Source organism: Naegleria gruberi (genome assembly GCF_000004985.1).
Source record: "Naegleria gruberi genomic scaffold NAEGRscaffold_28, whole genome shotgun sequence".
NCBI classification, from domain to species: domain Eukaryota; phylum Heterolobosea; class Eutetramitea; order Acrasida; family Naegleriidae; genus Naegleria; species Naegleria gruberi.
In genome coordinates, this window is record NW_003163299.1 from 41028 (window position 1) to 59679 (window position 18652).

At 35.7% G+C, this 18652-nt stretch overlaps 6 protein-coding genes across 6 annotated transcripts; 3 read left to right on the top strand and 3 right to left on the bottom strand.

Moving 5' to 3' along the window:
* Positions 1-506: 506 nt before the first annotated feature.
* NAEGRDRAFT_58230 (uncharacterized protein) lies at positions 507-9936 on the top strand (the record flags this gene model as incomplete). Its single annotated transcript, XM_002676282.1, has 1 exon — positions 507-9936. The coding sequence occupies one exon, from the start codon at positions 507-509 to the stop codon at positions 9900-9902; it is 9396 nt and encodes a 3131-aa protein (XP_002676328.1). The 3' UTR covers positions 9903-9936.
* A 121-nt stretch (positions 9937-10057) lies between these two features.
* NAEGRDRAFT_68319 (uncharacterized protein) lies at positions 10058-10976 on the bottom strand (the record flags this gene model as incomplete). The annotated part of the gene is made up of 2 exons (XM_002676373.1): positions 10058-10355; positions 10399-10976. 2 exons carry the CDS (start codon positions 10974-10976, stop codon positions 10058-10060), a joined length of 876 nt encoding a protein of 291 aa, XP_002676419.1.
* A 233-nt stretch (positions 10977-11209) lies between these two features.
* Positions 11210-11737, bottom strand: NAEGRDRAFT_68320 (uncharacterized protein; the record flags this gene model as incomplete). The annotated part of the gene is made up of 1 exon (XM_002676374.1): positions 11210-11737. One exon carries the CDS (start codon positions 11735-11737, stop codon positions 11210-11212), a length of 528 nt encoding a protein of 175 aa, XP_002676420.1.
* Positions 11738-12357: 620 nt separating this feature from the next.
* NAEGRDRAFT_68321 (uncharacterized protein) lies at positions 12358-14856 on the top strand (the record flags this gene model as incomplete). Its single annotated transcript, XM_002676283.1, has 1 exon — positions 12358-14856. One exon carries the CDS (start codon positions 12358-12360, stop codon positions 14854-14856), a length of 2499 nt encoding a protein of 832 aa, XP_002676329.1.
* A 165-nt stretch (positions 14857-15021) lies between these two features.
* NAEGRDRAFT_68322 (uncharacterized protein) lies at positions 15022-17793 on the top strand (the record flags this gene model as incomplete). Its single annotated transcript, XM_002676284.1, has 1 exon — positions 15022-17793. One exon carries the CDS (start codon positions 15022-15024, stop codon positions 17791-17793), a length of 2772 nt encoding a protein of 923 aa, XP_002676330.1.
* A 139-nt stretch (positions 17794-17932) lies between these two features.
* Positions 17933-18436, bottom strand: NAEGRDRAFT_4871 (uncharacterized protein; the record flags this gene model as incomplete). Its single annotated transcript, XM_002676375.1, has 1 exon — positions 17933-18436. A coding segment is annotated over one exon (504 nt), but the record flags the coding sequence as incomplete, so codon positions are not given.
* Between the last annotated feature and the right edge of the window lie 216 nt (positions 18437-18652).

The window sequence follows — 18652 nt, forward strand, 5'->3', positions numbered from 1 at the left end:
GAACTAATGGAGGCTCTTTGAAAAATAAATCAAAAAAAAACATCAATTTGGTTTTTGCTTGAGACACAACGGTTCAGAGTTTTATTTAGCCAAATTCCTATCTATCAATAATCTAGAAAATCGATCTGATTATTTTTCGGAATTGTCTTTTACTAGTGATTAGTAATAATAGAAAGTCTTAAGCTAAAAGCTCCGAAGAGTAAGTAGAGTCATATTTAATGTTTCTGACATTTGGTTCTGTATGAATACAATCTTGATGGTGCACTATGCTACTTTTGTGATACTACTGTTTTAAATAACAAATCTGATCATCATTGTTGTATACAAATATATTTGTATTCAATTTAATAATACTGTGGATCACAACTTTTTGTATTGGACGGATTACTATTCCAATTTTATACAATCACCTTTTATTAATCTACCAACAACACTTCTTACAACAATCACTGTGTATTCTTATACTCATCAACACTCGAAAAAACCAAAACAACAACAACAAAACGATGCAACCAATAGAAAATATGTTCTCTGGTCTCCTAGATTCGAGTAACAAACAAAACGAGGACTCCTCCAATGAAGTCACTTCAGTGGACAGTCCCTCAAAATCTAAAAAAGTGTCTGGTATTAGACGTGCTGCTTCAATTCAAGTCGGATTGAGTGATTTCGAATTGAGTGGTACTAATGTGCCTAATCCAGAATCTATTTCTTTAACACATTTGAGTAAATATGCTATCACTCTGGCTGGTATGCACGAAGTAGTAGAAGAAAAGAAGGAATTTGTCAAGCTTATCAAGAGATTAGACGAAACAGCCAGTATTATTACTCAAGCACACGATATTATTTATGAGGCAATTATGCAAAATCGTCGTATTACTAGTAGTGATGAATGGTTGGTCGATAATTTTTGGATGATCAAGGAACAAATCCACATGACAAAAAAACACTTGCCACTAGGATATGAAAAGGAAATGCCAAAGTTGAATAATACAAAATGTGCAGGTTATCCACGTATTTATGGTATTATTTGGGAATTGATTAACTTGGTAAATGGTCAAGTAACAGAAGAGAATATTTTCCAATTTGTCAAATCTTATCAATCTGTCAAACCATTGACAATTGGTGAATGTTGGGGTATTGGTGTTATGCTTCGTTTAGGTCTTTTAGAAAATATTAGACGTGTTGCTGATGGTATTATTAGCAGAAGACAAGATTGTAACCTGGCTGATGCTTGGGCAGATCGTTTATTAACTAGTGCTGAAAAGAGTAGTCGTGATGTTGTTCAAATTCTGTATCAATTATCACAAAGTGAACCTATTATTACAAATGCTTTCGTCTTACAAATTAGTCAACGTTTACAAGGTTCTGATCCTGTTCTTTCAATTGTAAATACATGGTTAGAACAACAATTGAGTATTAAGGGTATTGATATCGATCAAATTTTCAGAATGCAAAAGCAAGCTAACTCTTCTAATCAAGTTACAATGTCATATTCTATTAACTCTTTGAGATTAATTAACAATTTTAATTGGAAAGAGTTTGTTGAAAAATTGAGTCATATGGATGTTATTCTTCGTAAGGATCCTTCTGGTATTTATTCATATCAAAATTTCCATACCAGAGATAGATGTAGACACGCTATTGAAAGAATTGCAAAGAGATTCAAGATTGATGAAAAGCAAGTTGCCAACAAGGCACTTTCCCTAGCAAAGGAAAATCATGAAGTTTTACAGTCATGTGTTTTAGGATCACCAAGAAGAACAAGGTCTGGTAGTGATGCTGAACCTCCAAGCTCTCCTGGATCCTCTCCTACTGCTCTCTCACCTCGTAGTGCTAGTAATGTTATTAGGAATATGAATCCAGATCAAATGTATGACATGAAACTTATTCGTAGAAAAGCTTGTATTACCTATTGGTTGCTTGAAGATGAAGGTATTAAGGAATTGCATAGAGCTTTAGGTTTTAGAATGAGTCGTTTACCATTTTCATTTGATTTAAGATTCCCAAGCTTTATTACTTCAATTATTTTCTGGACTTGCTTATTTGCTATTGCTTACATTTTCATGACAAAACATTCTTACCAAACACAATTTGATAGATATCTTCCATTTAGTGGAGTGGAAAGTTTGAAATTATATTTTGTTTATGAAAAGTATCTTGCCTTGGTTTTATTGTATATATCAGTTTTATTTGTAGGAAGTCAACTTGCTGTTAGTTTGACTAACATGACTTTTGTTAGACTCAAATATCCAGCATCGTTGCCATCTATGGATTTCAGTACAACAGGTATTCCTGATGAACACAGATCTATTGTTGTAGTACCAACAATGATAACAAGTTCAGATGGTATTAATGAATTATTGTCAGATTTACAAGGTAGATATCTTATTAACAGGGACAAGAATATTGTGTTTGGTTTAATTACTGATTTTGGAGATTCAAAGACTGAAACTACTGAAAAAGATGATGCTCTCGTCAAGCAAGTTGTTGATGGTATCAATGAATTGAACAAAATGTACACAAGAACTCCTGAAGAACAAAGATACTCCAAGACAACTTTCTTCCTCTTCCACAGAAAGAGATTGTACAATCCAGTTGAAAAAGTTTTCATGGGTTGGGAACGTAAGAGAGGTAAATTGGCTGAATTCAATACATTTATTTTACATGGTGAAAAGGGAAGTTTCAGTCATATTATTGGTGATACTACCAATTTGAATACTGTCAAACACGTCATTACATTGGATACTGATACCATGTTACCTTCAGATGCTGCTCGTGGTTTGGTTGAAATTGCTGCTCACGTTTTGAACGAACCTGTTATTGATAATCAAACTAAACGTGTTACTCATGGTTATGGTTTGCTTCAACCTCGTGTTAGTAATGGTTTTACTGGTTCTACTAAGTCACTCTATGCTTATATGCACAGTATGGATTCTGGTTTGGATCCTTATACTAGAGAAGTTAGTGATGTTTATCAAGATACTTTTGGTGAAGGTTCATTCATTGGAAAGGGTTTGTACAATGTTGAAACTTTTGAAACTGTTTGTGGCGAAAAGTTCCCAGAAAATAGAATTCTCAGTCACGATTTGATTGAAGGTTGTTTTGTCAGATCTGGATTGACTTCTGGTATTGAAGTTATTGAAGATTATCCATCAAGTTATGGTGTTGAAGCCTCTAGAAGACATCGTTGGATTAGAGGTGACTGGCAAATTGCTAGTTATGCTTTCAGTCCTTTCATCTTGACTGCCAAGGGTTATGAAAAGAATACCTTGTCTGCATTGCATAGATGGAAGATTTTCGACAATTTGAGAAGATCTCTCGTTCCAGCTGCTATGACTTATTTGATTATGAGTACTGCTTTGTTCACTTCCTATCACTCCAAGTTGCCATTCGTTGCTGTTCTCGCTGTTCTTTCAATTTATCTCATTCCAACAACAATCAATACTATTATTGATGTTGTCAAGAAACCTGAAGATGCTACTTGGCAAGAGCACTTTAAGAGAATCCGTTTCAATCTCTTACGTACTTTTGTTGATATTTATGTTGAATTGGTATTCACTCCTTTCGAAGCTTACAACAATATTGATGCTATTATTCGTTGTTTATTCAGATTGTATGTTAGTGGTAAAGGTCTTTTGGAATGGACAACCTTCCAATCTGCTAGTAGTATTTACAAGACTAATTTGTTCTTGGCCATGTCTAGATTGTTGTGGTTCCCAGTCTTGTTGACTACCTCTATTATTGCTTACATTGTCATTCAACATAATACTGCTGTTGCTTATAATGAATGGCAAACGTATGGTTTCACTAGAAGACCATTCATGTTGGCCAGTAATCTTATTACCATTATTCTCATGTTTGCCAGTTGGATTCTTTCACCATTCATTGCCTACTACTTGAGTAAGCCATTGAAGAAGAATCTCTTTGAGAGAGAAAATTTCAATGACCTCACCAAGGATGACAAGGTCTTCTTGCATGTCTTGTCTCGTAGAACTTGGAGATTCTTTGAAACATTTGTCAGAAAGGAAGATAACTATCTCCCACTCGATAACTACCAAGATTTCCCAAAGCCAATGCTTGCTCGTAGAACCAGTCCAACTAATATTGGTCTTGCTTTGCTTGCCAATTTGGGTGGTCACGACTTTGGTTATATTACTAATAATGAATGTGTCACTCGTATTCACAATACTTTGTCTACACTTTCCAACATGGATCGTTATAAGGGACATTTCTACAATTGGTATGATACTCAAGATTTAAGACCATTGTGGCCTAAATACATCAGTGCTGTTGACAGTGGTAACTTGGTTGGTCACTTACTCATTTTGAAGGCAGGTTTGGTTGAATTGAGCGACAACGTTCCAATTATTAATACTGATACTTATGTTTCTGGTTTGAGAGACAACTTGTACAGTATGCAATTCATCCTCAAAGAAGTTGAAAAGACAACCGATACTGACGAAGAAGAACTCGTTTACTTTGACATTAATGAAATCAAGCCAATGATTGAAGACTTGCACACCAAGTTGGATAACAAACCAACTAAGATTTCCAAATTGATTCGTTGGTACACTGAAATTAAGGCCAGTTCCAAGAAATTGGAAGAAAGCTTGAATGAATCCCTCAACAAGCTTATTGAAGCCAGTAAGGATGACAGTCAAGCAGATATTGAATGGCTCGCTGAAGACATTGAAGAAAGGTGTGAAAAGCAACTCTTATTCTATTCTCAATCATTCGTTCATCTAGTCTCTGAAATTGCTCAAGAATTGAATGAATTGGTTCCATTCTCCAAGCATTGGGATTTGCCTGAGGAATTAGTTTCACCTCCAAGCTCATTGGCTGGACTTTTAGAAAATGAAGCTATCACTCAATTCACTCAACAATTCAACAAGATGAATATTGAACAATTGACTCTCAGAGGTATTCTTGGTGTCAAGGAACAATTAGGTATTTCAAAGGTTAGTAAGGTATTGGGAAGCCTTAAAGTTACTGGTTCAACCTCTAATTTATCATCTGGACCAAAGGGAGTTGAAGCTTTGAAACGTTGGGTTACAGAATTGGAAGAATCCATTGTCAATGCTGAAAGTGAAGCCAAGAAGCGTTGTAACAAGTTGAAACGTCTCATCAATACTACTGATGATTTGATCAAGCAAGACTTTAGCTTCTTGTATAATCCATCTCGTGATTTGCTTGTCATTGGTTACAATGTTGAATCTGACAGAATTGATCAAGCTCACTACGACATGTTCTGTTCTGAAGCTCGTCTTATCAGTTACGTTGGTATTGCTTTGGGCTATTTCCCAGTTAAACATTGGTTCTCCATGAGTCGTCTTATTACCACTCAAGGTACTCACCCAGCATTATTGTCATGGTCTGGTTCTGCCTTTGAATATTTGTTGCCACTCAACGTTATGCCAAATATTCCAGGTACTCTCCTCGATTCTACCTACCATGCTGTCGTCTTACGTCAAATTGAATATGGTAAACAAAAGAATATTCCTTGGGGTATGAGTGAAAGTGCTTACAATTTGATGGATGCTAATCTTGTTTATCAATATGGTCCATTTGGTGTTCCAGGTTTGGGTTTGAAGAGAGGTTTGTCTAATGACTTGGTTGTTGCACCATATGCTACTGTTATGAGTTTGATGGTTCTTCCAAAACAAGCCACCAAGAACTTGAGACGTTTGAACGAAATGAATTTCTTGGGTTGTTATGGTATGATTGAATCTGTTGACTTTACTCCTCACAGATTGAGAGGTAATATTGATGCTCAACCAATCAAATCTTTCTTTGCTCACCACCAAGGTATGTCATTCCTCAGTTTGTTGTACTGTTTGAAGGCACAACCAATGCAAAGAAGATTTATGGCTGTTCCAGAATTTGCTGCCAACGTTTTGTTGCTTCAAGAAAAGATTCCAACAGTTCCACACATTTCCAATCCAAATGAAAAGGAAACAGAACGTTGGAAGAATGTTGGCTACAATCTCCCTTGTGCTAACAGACAATTCCAAGGTTTACACACCTATCCAGAAGTTCACATGCTCAGTAATCACGCCTTGCACGTAATGTTAACTGTTAACGGTGGTGGTTACATTAAATATGAAGATATGAGTGTTACCAGATGGAGAGAAGATGCCACTCTTGATGGTTATGGTGTTTTGATTTATTTCAGAGATATGCAAGATAAGACTGATGTCTGGTCTGCTACATCCACACCAATCAAGGCCTCTAATGATAGTAATTATTCAGTCACTTTCAGTCAAGCTCGTGCTGAATTTAGAAGAAAACACAAGGGAATGACCACAGAAACAATTGTTACAGTTTCTCCATTGGATAATGTTGAAGTTAGACGTGTTAAATTTACCAATAATACTAACAAGACAAAGGAAATTGAATTTACCAGTTATGGTGAAGTTGTTTTGAATCAAGGACGTGCTGATGCTGCTCACAGAGCCTTCTCTAACTTGTTTGTCGGTACTGAAATTCTTCATCAACAAAATGCCATCCTCTTCTACAGAAAGCAAAGAGATCCAAAAGACAAGAAGGTCTTTGGTTTCCACATTTTATTCGTTCACGAACCAAAGAATATTATTGCCGAATCAACCTTTGAAACTGATAGAAGTAGTTTCTTAGGTAGAGGTTATACCATGCAAAGACCAAAGGCTCTCTCTGACGACCTTGGTCCACTCTCAAATACTTCTGGTTTCCCTCTTGATCCAATCTTTGCTATTCGTCAATGTTTGAGAATCAAGCCAGGTAGAACTGTTCACATTGATTATATTACTGGTGTTGCTTTCTCCAAGGAAGACGCTATCAGTGTTATTAAGAAGTATCAAAGCAAGAAGACAACTAACCACGTTGTTAACTTTGCTTGGGTTGCCTCTGAAAAGCTTTGCTTCCGTTTGGGTATTACTGAAATTGAAGCTCAATTGTTCTCAAAGTTGGCTGGTTGTATCCTCTATTCTAATCCACGTTATCGTGCTCCACCTGGTCTTATTACCAAGAATAAGAATAATCAATCTGGTTTGTGGAAGTTTGGTATTTCTGGTGATATTCCACTCATTTTGGTTCGTGTTTGCGATCTTGAACAATCATTCTTTATGCAACAAGTTCTCCAAGCTCACGCTTATTGTAGATGCAAGGGTGTTAAATTTGATTTGGTTATTTGGAACGATGAAACAACTCACTATCGTGACTTGCTCAATCAAACTCTCCATCATATCATGTCCCACATTCCAGGTTCAACTGATTTATTGCATCAACCTGGTGGTATTCACCCTGTTAGAGGTGACAGTTTGACCTCATTTGAAACTGTCTTGTTGTACTCTGTTGCTCGTGTCGTTTTATCTGACAATGGTGGTAGCTTAACAGATCAAATTAACAGAACTTCCAAGAAGGGATACGTTGTTCCTCCATTCCGTGTTATTACTCAACCTCGTGTCATTAAGGATACAATGAATACAGTTCCAAAGTTGCATGAAAGAGACCTCATTTTGAGAAACGATGTTGGTGGTTTCGATGCTAAGCGTAAGGAATATGTCATGATGTTGGGCAAGAATCATGTTACTCCAAAGCCATGGTGTAACGTTTTGGCTAACGATAGATTTGGTTCAGTCATCTCTGAAAAGGGTAGTGCTTACTCATTCTTCACTAATGCTCACGAATACAGATTGACTCCATTTAACAATGATGCTGTCCTCGATAACTCTGGTGAAGCATTCTATATTAGAGATGAAAGCACTGGTCAATACTGGTCACCAATGCCTCAACCTGTACCAATTGATAGAGATGATTACTATTACATTTGTAGACATGGTATTGGTTACAGTACTTGGGAACATTTCCATGATGGTATTCATACTGAAACTACCACATTTGTTCCACAAAATGAACCTGTCAAGATTATCTTGATCCGTGTAACTAACAATAGTGGTTTTGATAGAAACTTGACTGTTACTGGTTTTGTTGAATGGGTTTTGGGTGAATTGAGAGAATTGAATGCTCCACACATTATTACTGATGTTGAAAGAACTGACAATAGTACAGCTGTTATTGCTAGAAATAACTTCCATATTCAATTGTCTCACTTTGTTGGTTTTATGTCCGTTATTGGTCACAAGGAAGGTACAATTACTGGTGATAGAAATGAATTTATTGGAAGTAATGGTACTCTTGATAGACCTCAAGCTATGAAACAACAATACCTCTCAGGAAATGTTGGTGCTGCTTTCGATCCATGTGCTGCTATTCAAGTTCCAATCACTGTCGAAGATGGTAAAGTTGTTGAAGTTGCATTCATGATTGGTGCCAACTATTCTAGAGATGGTGCTAAGGATGTCATTTCTCGTATTCGTAGTAACCTCATTGTTAGACAATTATTGAACAGTGTTAAGGCCTTCTGGCACTATAATCTCAACACTATTCAAGTTGAAACTCCAAGCCCTGATTTGGATGTTTTGGCCAACGGTTGGTTGTTGTACCAAGTTTTGTCTTCTCGTATTTGGGGTAGATCTGGTTTCTATCAATCCAGTGGTGCTTTTGGTTTCAGAGATCAATTGCAAGATACTATGGCTGTTGCCTCTGTAATGCCTCAAATTTTGAGACAACAAATTCTCACCAATTGTGAACATCAATTTGAAAAAGGTGACGTATGCCATTGGTGGCACGACATTACTAACAGTGGTGTCAGAACTACATTCAGTGACGACTACTTGTGGCTTCCACTCGCTGTTGCTCACTATTTGGAAATTACTGAAGATTACAAATTACTCCACGAAAGAATTAGATTCTGTAAGCTCAGAGAAATTGAACCAGGTGAAGAATCAGTCTATGACAAGCTTGAATACACTGAAGAAACTGAAAGTATCTATGAACATTGTAAGCGTGCATTGAAGTATGGTTTCAAATATGGTGCTCATGGACTTCCTCTTATGGGATGTGGTGACTGGAACGATGGTATGAATCTCGTTGGTATTCATGGTAAAGGTGAAAGTGTTTGGTTGGCATTCTTCTTGTTCCACGTTTTGGAGAACTTTGAAAAGAATATCTTGGAAACTGAAATTAAGGATGATGAATTCTTAGAAGAATGTAGAAAGAATCGTGAATACATCAAGGCCAACATTGAAGGACAAGCTTGGGATGGAGAATGGTATCGTAGAGCCTACTTTGATAGTGGTGAGCCTCTTGGTTCTAAGGAAAATTCTGAATGCCAAATTGACAGTTTGCCACAATCATGGGCTATTATCAGTGGTTGTGTTGATAAGAAGAGAGCTAAAATGGCCCTTACAAATGCCTATCAAAGGTTGGTCAGACATGACTTGAAGCTTATTCAATTGTTCGATCCACCACTCCAACATCAAGAACCATCTGCTGGTTACATTCAAGGTTATGCTCCTGGTGTCAGAGAAAATGGTGGTCAATATACCCATGCTTCTATTTGGTTTGCTTGGGCTTATTCCATTCTCAAGGATAACAAGAAGGTTTGGGACTTGTTCGACATTTTGAATCCAATCAACCATGCCAAGACTAAGGAAGATGTTTGGAAATACAAGGTTGAACCATACGTTGTCACTGCTGATATTTACACATTGATGGATCACGAAGGTGAAGGTGGTTGGAGTTGGTTCACTGGTTCTGGTGGTTGGTTCTATAGATTAATCTTGGAAAGACTCATTGGTATCAAGAAGCAAGGTAACTCTCTCAAATTCGATCCATGTCCAAAGGAAGATTGGAAGAAGTATAACATTAATTATCAACATGGCAAGACTGCTTACCAAATTCAAGTTACAAGATCTGAAGAAAATGTCATGATTGTTGATGGTGTTAAGAGAGCTGATCCAACTCGTATTCCACTTGTTGATGACGGAAAGACTCACAAGGTTGAAATTTATTACAAGTATTAATTAATAAAGTTAAAATAAATTAATTTTAAATCTCTACCAACTTATTAGTTATCCTGATGTCTTTAATTTTAACATTTACAGACATAGATGAATCAGATAAGGAATACCACAAGTTAGAATTAGCAAAATAGATTTTATACAATAATATTAATAAATTAATCATCAGCAATATAAACTTTCTTTCTGGAAAATATTTTGATGGCTTCGTCAATTTCTTGTAATTTCCTTTCCATATTATTTTTCTTTTGTTGTAAGAATTGAGTATCACACAACATTGGAAGCTTATTGATGGCACCCTGCACTTCTCTCTTACTCTTCTCGAGTTCAGTAAGAGTTTCAAGTCTATCTTCTTCAGAAACTAATCTCATTCCAGGAGGACATTCATCCTTCTTCTTTTGTTCTTCCTTTTCTTTTTGTTCCTTTTCATGTTTGATTGCTTTTCTATCTTTAATGCTATGAATATTTAGCAAAGAAATTTCAAGATTTAAAAACTTACTATTGAGGCACTCTTCCAAAATCTTCTGGCTTTTCAAAGTCTTCCTTTACAGCTTTCGATGCCACTTTGGCTTCTCCCTTTTTAGCGATTGATTTCAAATCCTTGGTTGCGTTTTGTACAATATAATTTTTAGAGTCTCTATGTGTGACTGGTTCATTAAATTCCTCCTTCTTAGGAATTGGTGGTTTCTTCTCGTTGGCTAACATTTCCTTCTCCTTCTTTACTTCAAATGCAATTTCCTTCTTTTTAATATTTTGTTCGGTTATTCTCTCCCTATTTGCACCTGATTTCAAATAATTTTCATTCACTGGATTCTCGGGAGTGTAATCTTGTGCTTTAATATCCTTCACCTTTGATTCAACCTCCTTGTATTTTTGTAGTTTAAATTCTTCCTTCTTGATAGCATCCTTTTCCTTCTTTAATTTATTTTCGTGTTCCTTTTCTTTAAGCGCTTTAAGATTTTGATGCATATGATTTTTAGGTATGATACCTTGCTTTTCCTGTACTCCTCTGTATCCGTTCACAGGATGAAGAAAATTTGAAATTTGACTTGAATCCGAATGATGGTGTTTGATCATTTTTTTTTATAGTATGGTGGAAATGAATTGTAATTTTGGCGCCAAATGTTAGTTTGTAGTTATTCTTGGCGGGAAATTCTACTTCTCTTTCAGAAAAGGATATTAATATTCTAATCCTAGAAAATATGAGATTGAGATTGAAAATTATTAAATAATAGTCTGTGATTGATTCTTGTCTGTTCTTTGCAGTACTTTATCTATCTCTTTCAAGAGAGATAGAAAACAAAATTGTTCTACTGTCTCTTTTTGCCAGTCATGAGGAATTGAGTAATAAATCTTACCAAGGAAAGAAATGAGTTTTCCTTATTGGATCTAATTGAATTTTTTGCTAATTTATCACCAATTCCTAAAATTGAGGTCGAGAGAGGTATTATGAGTCCAATATGTAGTAAGACAGTAACTAGATGAAGAAAGTTGTTGAAATGAAAAACTCTCTTCATCAAGGTACCAGCACTCGAAGAAATATCCCAAGCATGGTTTGGATTGACCAGAGTTCTATTCGGATGCATGTTTTGTTCCAATAATACGACCCACTGTTCTTCATCCTTTTCATTCATTTCGGAATTAGATGGCTTTTGCCTCTTTTTTAATTCATTCACATAATAATAGGGAGGGCCTCCCAAATGATCATATCGGAGTGAATGATAAGCTAATTGTTGAAGAGGATCAACCAAGTCAATATCCTTGTTATAATTCGGAGGAACATATCGTTCACCCAAACTACTTCCACCTCCAAATTCCCTCCTCAAATCCCAATACATCTCCTCCAATTTATTATTGGATTTCCTTTGCATCATTTTCAAATTAATAATTAATTTTGACTGGTACTGATGACAATCCAAAATATTAAATAGTATTTTCTACCTCCGAAAAATAGTTCATTCACCTTCTGTATATTATTATCAGACTACCATCAACAATCCAAGAAGCGACAACTTTGTTTGTGGGAAGAAATTGGACTCTTTGTGAACGTTATTTTTTTCGCTGTGTGCGTAACGATTTGGTTTTCGCGGGCAATTTGTTACGAATTGTTACCAAAAGTACAAGTAAAATTCTCTCCAAAAAAAACTTTCTCTCTTTCACCCACTACGGCAGTTAAGAGCTCTTCAAATACAACAACAATAGCAAGAGAACATTATTTTTGACTGGTCCACTTTAAAACCTGTGTACAAACAACAAGGAACAGTGTGCTGCATCAAGGTCGCATCAGAAAAACTTGTTTTACTAGGCGAAAGGTTTTGAAATTTACAGTCATTATCATCAAGTACCGGTAATAAGGTCGAAAATTGCTCTCATCAACATCATCATCATCTATTTATTGGACAATTTGTAGATAATCCATCATTAATTTGATTGGATATGAATATAATATAATACAACAATGGAAGATAAATCTGCAATACATAACGATAACTATCAGGGGAGTGCTGTCGTTCTTGCTCGACTCAACAAACGGTCTTCTTCTATTGTTATTGGACATCAATCTAGTGATGACGACATATCGATAGATGCAGAAGAGAATAGAAATAGCTCTCCCTTTTATAAATCTGTAAAGTTTTCGCTCTTAATGTTGGTAGGAGCTTCAGTACTACTCACAGTTGTACTTTTAACATTAATATGGATACCAACTTTTAGTTCTAGTATTTATACCCTAAGTGAAGCCAATAGGCTCAAAGAATTTAACTCTATAGTTTCCTTTGTTTCACAAACTGTGCGAGAGATTGTGATGGTTTCAGAGTCAAGTAAAAATTTGCTCAAATATGACTTTAATGTATCAGATGTGTCTGTAGTCGAACGAGCCATGTACCAAATTTATAAGAGCGAACAAAAATTTCACAAAGGCTTAACCTATTCGACCTACATTGGTGATTCATTTGGCAATTTGGTTGGCATTGTTGACTTGAATGGAAAGCACATGTTTGTACTTGTAGATAGTAACAACACGCAGTTATTTGAGTGTGTAGATATTTGGAAAAATGATTTGTGTGTTAGATCGCAAACACCCAACACCAGTGCACCAAGATTGGACATGAGTGTTGTTGTGGAGAGAGGGACCTTATTCTTAAACTCGCCCTCCTTCACTCTAAGCTATGTAGATTCAAGGTTTCCCTACACTGTCTATATTACATTAGTGAATAGTGTGAGTAAGGCTGAAGATGCTTCCCTAGGAATTCCCTTTTCATTTTATTTTGGTTATGATATCTCAACGACACGAATTTCGAACTATCTCAATAGTGAATCCTCAGATATACCCAACTCATTGGCCTACATTCTAGAGTCATCAACAGGCAATATTATTTCCAGTAGTTTCAATGATTTTTACTATGGAACACCAAATGCTAGATCCTCAATTACTAATTTCCCAGGTGGAGGAAGAAATAAGTATATTGCGGAGACTATTCTCGGCAACTTGAATTCAAACATTAGAAATCTGAGGTGTGGTGAGCAGTTGTTTCTCTCACCAGGTGATGAATACATAACAGCCCACAGAATTTGCCTCGAAGAGAACATTGATTGGATTATTGTTTTTGCAGTGAAACAATGGACCTATGTTTCTACAATGGTTGTGGCAATTGTGGTTGCTCTTGTTGCAAGTACAGTTGTTACAATTATTGGATTCATCATTGGAATTTTCTTTTCTTTGAAAATGGTGGAGCCATTCGACTCTCTCATTGCAATGGTCAGGTCCGTCTCTTATATGGACTTTGCTCTTCCAAAGATTGAACCATCCTTCTTCTCTGAATTGTCAGATTTACAACAAAACTTTTTACTCATGATTAGTAAAATTAAGAGCTACAGAGCCTTCATTCCAAGTCACCTTCTTTCAGAATTGGATGCTCCTAATGAGAAGGCTCTTGTGGAGGATATTCAAAATAAGAAACCATCTGGAAATTTGGTGAGAAGACTCTCCTCTTCAAAGAGATTATCTCAGGGAGCACTAAGGAAGACTATGGTATTTGCACAGAAGGATAGATTTGCTCTCGGATTGGAAGACAGATGTATCAGCCAAGTCTGTATTTACATTCAAGGATTCAAAACAATAACAGAAGATTGTGATTTGAAAGACATTGTCTTTTTATTGGGAGAAATTTATGATTCCCTTATAAAGACAAGCAAAACCACAGGAGGTCAAATTGGATTATTCGAAAATAACTTGGTAACCATGTCTTGGAACGCAACAAAGGATCAACCAAAACATGAACTTAAGGCACTAAGCACAGCAACCTCATTCTTACAAAAAATTAACATTATCAAAGAAACCAGATGGAGATCGTATGAAGTCTTCAGAACATTCCCAAAACTCTTAGAGAATATTCATTTTAGAGTATCAGTTTCATCCCAATTGTGTCAGTGTGGTAATATTGGTACTGAAGAATTTAAGAGTTTTACAATCCTAGGAAGTATACAAAAGAACCTTTTCAGTCTTGTAAATATTGCAAAACAATTCAATCTTGGAGTGTTAGTGACTGAAGATATTCACTCTGCATGTGTAACAAATTTTACAATGAGATATATTGAAAATGTAGACCTCGCTGTAGATGTAAGAAGGGCAAGAAATAATTTTGCAGAACCTCTCAAACAAAAAAGCACAAAACTATATGAAGTTGGAGAAAGTACAGCTGTTAATATTGATGAGTGGATGTACGAGCTTCAAGAAAAGGAAAAGAAGGAAAGGTGGTTAAATTACAATAGAGCTACCTTGTCCTTCTTTGAAAAGGATTACAATGAAGCAATTACATTAATGGATGAATTTTTGAAAAAGTTTCCAGATGATTTACCAGCACTTCACTTTAAAGCAAAATGTTATTCATACTTGGGAAACATCTCTCATGTTGAATCTCTAGAGGTATTAAGAAAGAACAGTTTCAAAGATAAATAACATACTACTACTAGGTTGACAGCTAAAGAATCTGATGTGCAACAAATCAACAAGTGATTTGTGAAAATAAACAATAAGGATCTCACATCATAAAAAATGGGTAAACATCAAGACAGCACTGCATCATCTGCTCCCAATAATCTGTCTTCCAGTTGGAAGATTTGTATGGTGTTGATTTTCTCCGTTATTTTATTTAATTTATTACATGGTGTGAAATCTTCATCCGATCCAACAACTACCACCACAATTACTGCCAATGATTTTATTAGAACAATAGCAACAGAACAATATGATCGAACATTGTTACCTACTAGAAGAAATCAAGCAAGTGTCATGTCTCTGATGCTTCCTAAATTCATTAACATTCAACCATCAGGTCTTCAAAATTCCTTTCCCTATAAACTCTTCCTCTACAGAGAGAATGAACAACAAGACTCAACACAGGAACAACAACAGAAGGTTAGATTGGATGGTTTTCCACTCTTGTTCATTCCACAGGCACAACATGGATCCTATGCAGATGCCAAATCACTTGCATCAACTTTATATGAATTGAATGGACATTCAGAATATAGAAAAGAGGTCTATACTCAAGCTAGTTATATTCATCAAATGACCAATGACATGACCTCTTCCAATAGATTTGGTTTCAATGACACCAATGATAAATCATCAGAAGAAAAGAATGATGAAGGTCAATTGATTGGATTTGATGTTTTCACAATTGACTTTAATGATGGAGAATGGAGTAATTTTCACAGTGGACTTCAAAAGAGACAAGAGGAATACATTAAACAAATTGTAGAGTTTATTCTAAAGGGACTTTATAAGGGATATCACAACAAGTTAATGATTGTTTCGTATAATAGTGAGCATGGATTTGAGAAAGTTTCGGATAGTGTTTATTTGGCTGTTACAATTCAAGCTGGAAATGGAAAGATTTTGTGGAATATGCCAGGAAAGGAAAAGAAGGAAGTTAAAATTCCTGAAATGATTAACATTTTGGGAACTAGTACCATTCCACATATTTTCTCAAATATGGACAAGTCTGCAATGAGATGGACTAAACAATTGCAACAAGTTTTGGCAAGTATTTTGCTTAGTATTGGAAATTCAGGTGCCAATTCTGAACATGGCAATTTGGACATGTCTGTAGAGGATAGAGATTTGATCATTTCACAATATCTTTCTCTCAAAACCAATTCAATTCCAGATTCTCTCTTGTGGGACGACTATGCAGCCAAGAGAGAAAATGTTAAGAAGGTTACACTCGGTAATAAGGAAATTGTCGAGTTGAGTCTTGGAAAGATTGAAACTGTTAAATTTGGAAATCAAAAGGTCTTGTATTACATGTTGAATACTGATGCTTTGCAAGAGGAGGTCAATACCATCTATATTTTCACAAACTTCTTCAGACACGAAGTGGATATCTTTATGAGCGAGGACCATAAAGTGGGTGGAGAAGATAATGGACCTACTGTCGTCTCTAAATCAATTTTCAAACTCTACAAGCAACAAATTACAATGTTGCCTTACTTGGAAACTGATGAAGATCATTTGGAAAGATACAATTCCAATCAACAAGTTGCCAAGGTCATGATTAAGATTCCTAATATTAAGGATCAAGTTGCTAAGAGAAAGATTTATGTGAGACTCACTAGTTTGTATACCAATGAAGAATTATCAATGGGAGCTGAGGAATCCTATCCGGATCGTTACTTGGTTGCCTCTTCTCATCCAGGAACATGGAAGGAAACATCAAAGAACTTTATCAAACCGCATGTCATTGAGAATACTAGTGATTTATCTGTTGATTTCTGGAAGAGCGGTGTTAGTGTTAAATCTCCAAGTCCATACATTGTTTTGACTCATTTACCATTGACCTACTCTTACAAAATGTCAGTGATTAATACTCACTGCTCTGATTTGTATCCAGTTGTGCAATTCCATTATGGTAGCATGTTTGAGTTTGAATCTCAATATATTCCATTGAGATATTGTGGAGAAAATATCATTGATCTTCAATTCCTCAATTTGACTGACATTTCCGATAGAAATGATGAGAAATTGAAGGGAATTGCCGTCTACTTTTTGAATACCAATGAAAATCAAACAGAATTTGAAGTGAGCTTCAAGGTAGATTTGGAAGAATCTTTCATTCACACCATTACCACTCAACATCTTCACACATTGGCTTGTGATATCTTTGTCATTGTTGTCATATTGCTTGCTTTCGAACATTTGAAATTGTCTCCAATTGTCTCATCCATTCTAATGCTCATTTTGTGTCCAGCAATTGCCTTCTTGCAATATCTCACTATGGGTAAAGTTTTATACATTACCGACATGAGCTTGATTAATTTGAGTGTTTGCTTGATTTATTCATGGGTTGCTGTCTTGTTGGTCATTCTTGCATTGAGAATTATCACTCTAGTTTTTGGAGTGGCTGCAAAACTCATTCCTTCCTCTTTTGTAATGGCCATTTCTGTTGCTCTCTTCACAGCAAGTTTTGCTTTTGATCCAGCTCTTCCTTTCACTCTCTTGACATTCATTTATATTTTCAAACATTCATCTCAATCAAACATGACAAGTGTCTTGTACATGTTAGTTTCCTTAGTATTAATGGGTCCAAGTACTTTTGCTTTTATTAAGGAATGGAATTATTGGATTGAATTGAAGAAACCAACACAAACCATCTTTTCAGTTTTACCTGCATCTGTCTTGACAAGAGTTTGCTCACCAATCATGTTGATTCCATTCTATTTGAATGCATTGGAATTGAGATGGTTAAAGGTGAAATCATTTGGAAATTTGGTTGGCTTGTTGACTTTATTGAGTGGAATTTTGTTGGCAATTGTGGCCAAGATTGAAACGTATTATATTATTCCAGTGTTGGCATTTGTTGTCATTTTGAATGTTGTTTCGACCAGAAATTAATAATGAAATAAAAATCTTAATTTTTTTAAGGATTATTAGAATCGATAATGTTATTATTTCAATCAACTAATTACGTTTATTGAGAAGCAGATGATGAATTTGATGATGAATTATTAGCAGCAACTTCAGAAGAAAGTAATTGATCGAACCAATAATCATTGACAACTCTCTTTGATTTGGTCAACAAGGTTTGCAATTCTTTCAAGCTCTCTACTTGCTCGTCAATTAATCTTTGAAGGTACCCAGTTAATGCAAAGTCCTTTTGTTGTTCAGCTCTGTGATACAAGTGTGAAATTTTATCATAAACCATTCTTTCAGTTTCGATTGCCAATTCGAACCCTTTAGTAGCCATATGTAATTGACCAGTACTATCACTTGAATCAAAAACGTCTGCAAACTCAGGTGGTGCATTGATCACAGTGAATTTAACCTTTCCTCCTCTAGAATTTTGATAATTAATCAAAGATTGAGCATGTGTTCTTTCTTCACTTGCCTGGTTGTGGAAATAACTTGCAACACCTGGCAAGGCAATAGTTGGCTGAGCAAAATAAGTTGCCAATGCTGTGTAAAAGTAACTAGCATTCAATTCATGATTAATTTGTTCATTGACAAGTTTTTCACATTCAACAGTGTAATTGTAACGAATCTTGTTGAGAGTTGGATTAGAATTGTCGAGTTGGAAGGATTGGGAGTGGAAAGAACGAAGGGATGTTGTTGATGAGAAAAAGTTGGTTGTATGGGTGTTTCTGATTGACTTCGTGGTCAATTGGGTGAGAATTCGTCTAGTGTTGTTGATCATTTTTTTTGTTAGTTTTGATCTCTGTCAATCAAGGATGTTGCAAAGATGACGACATCTTTG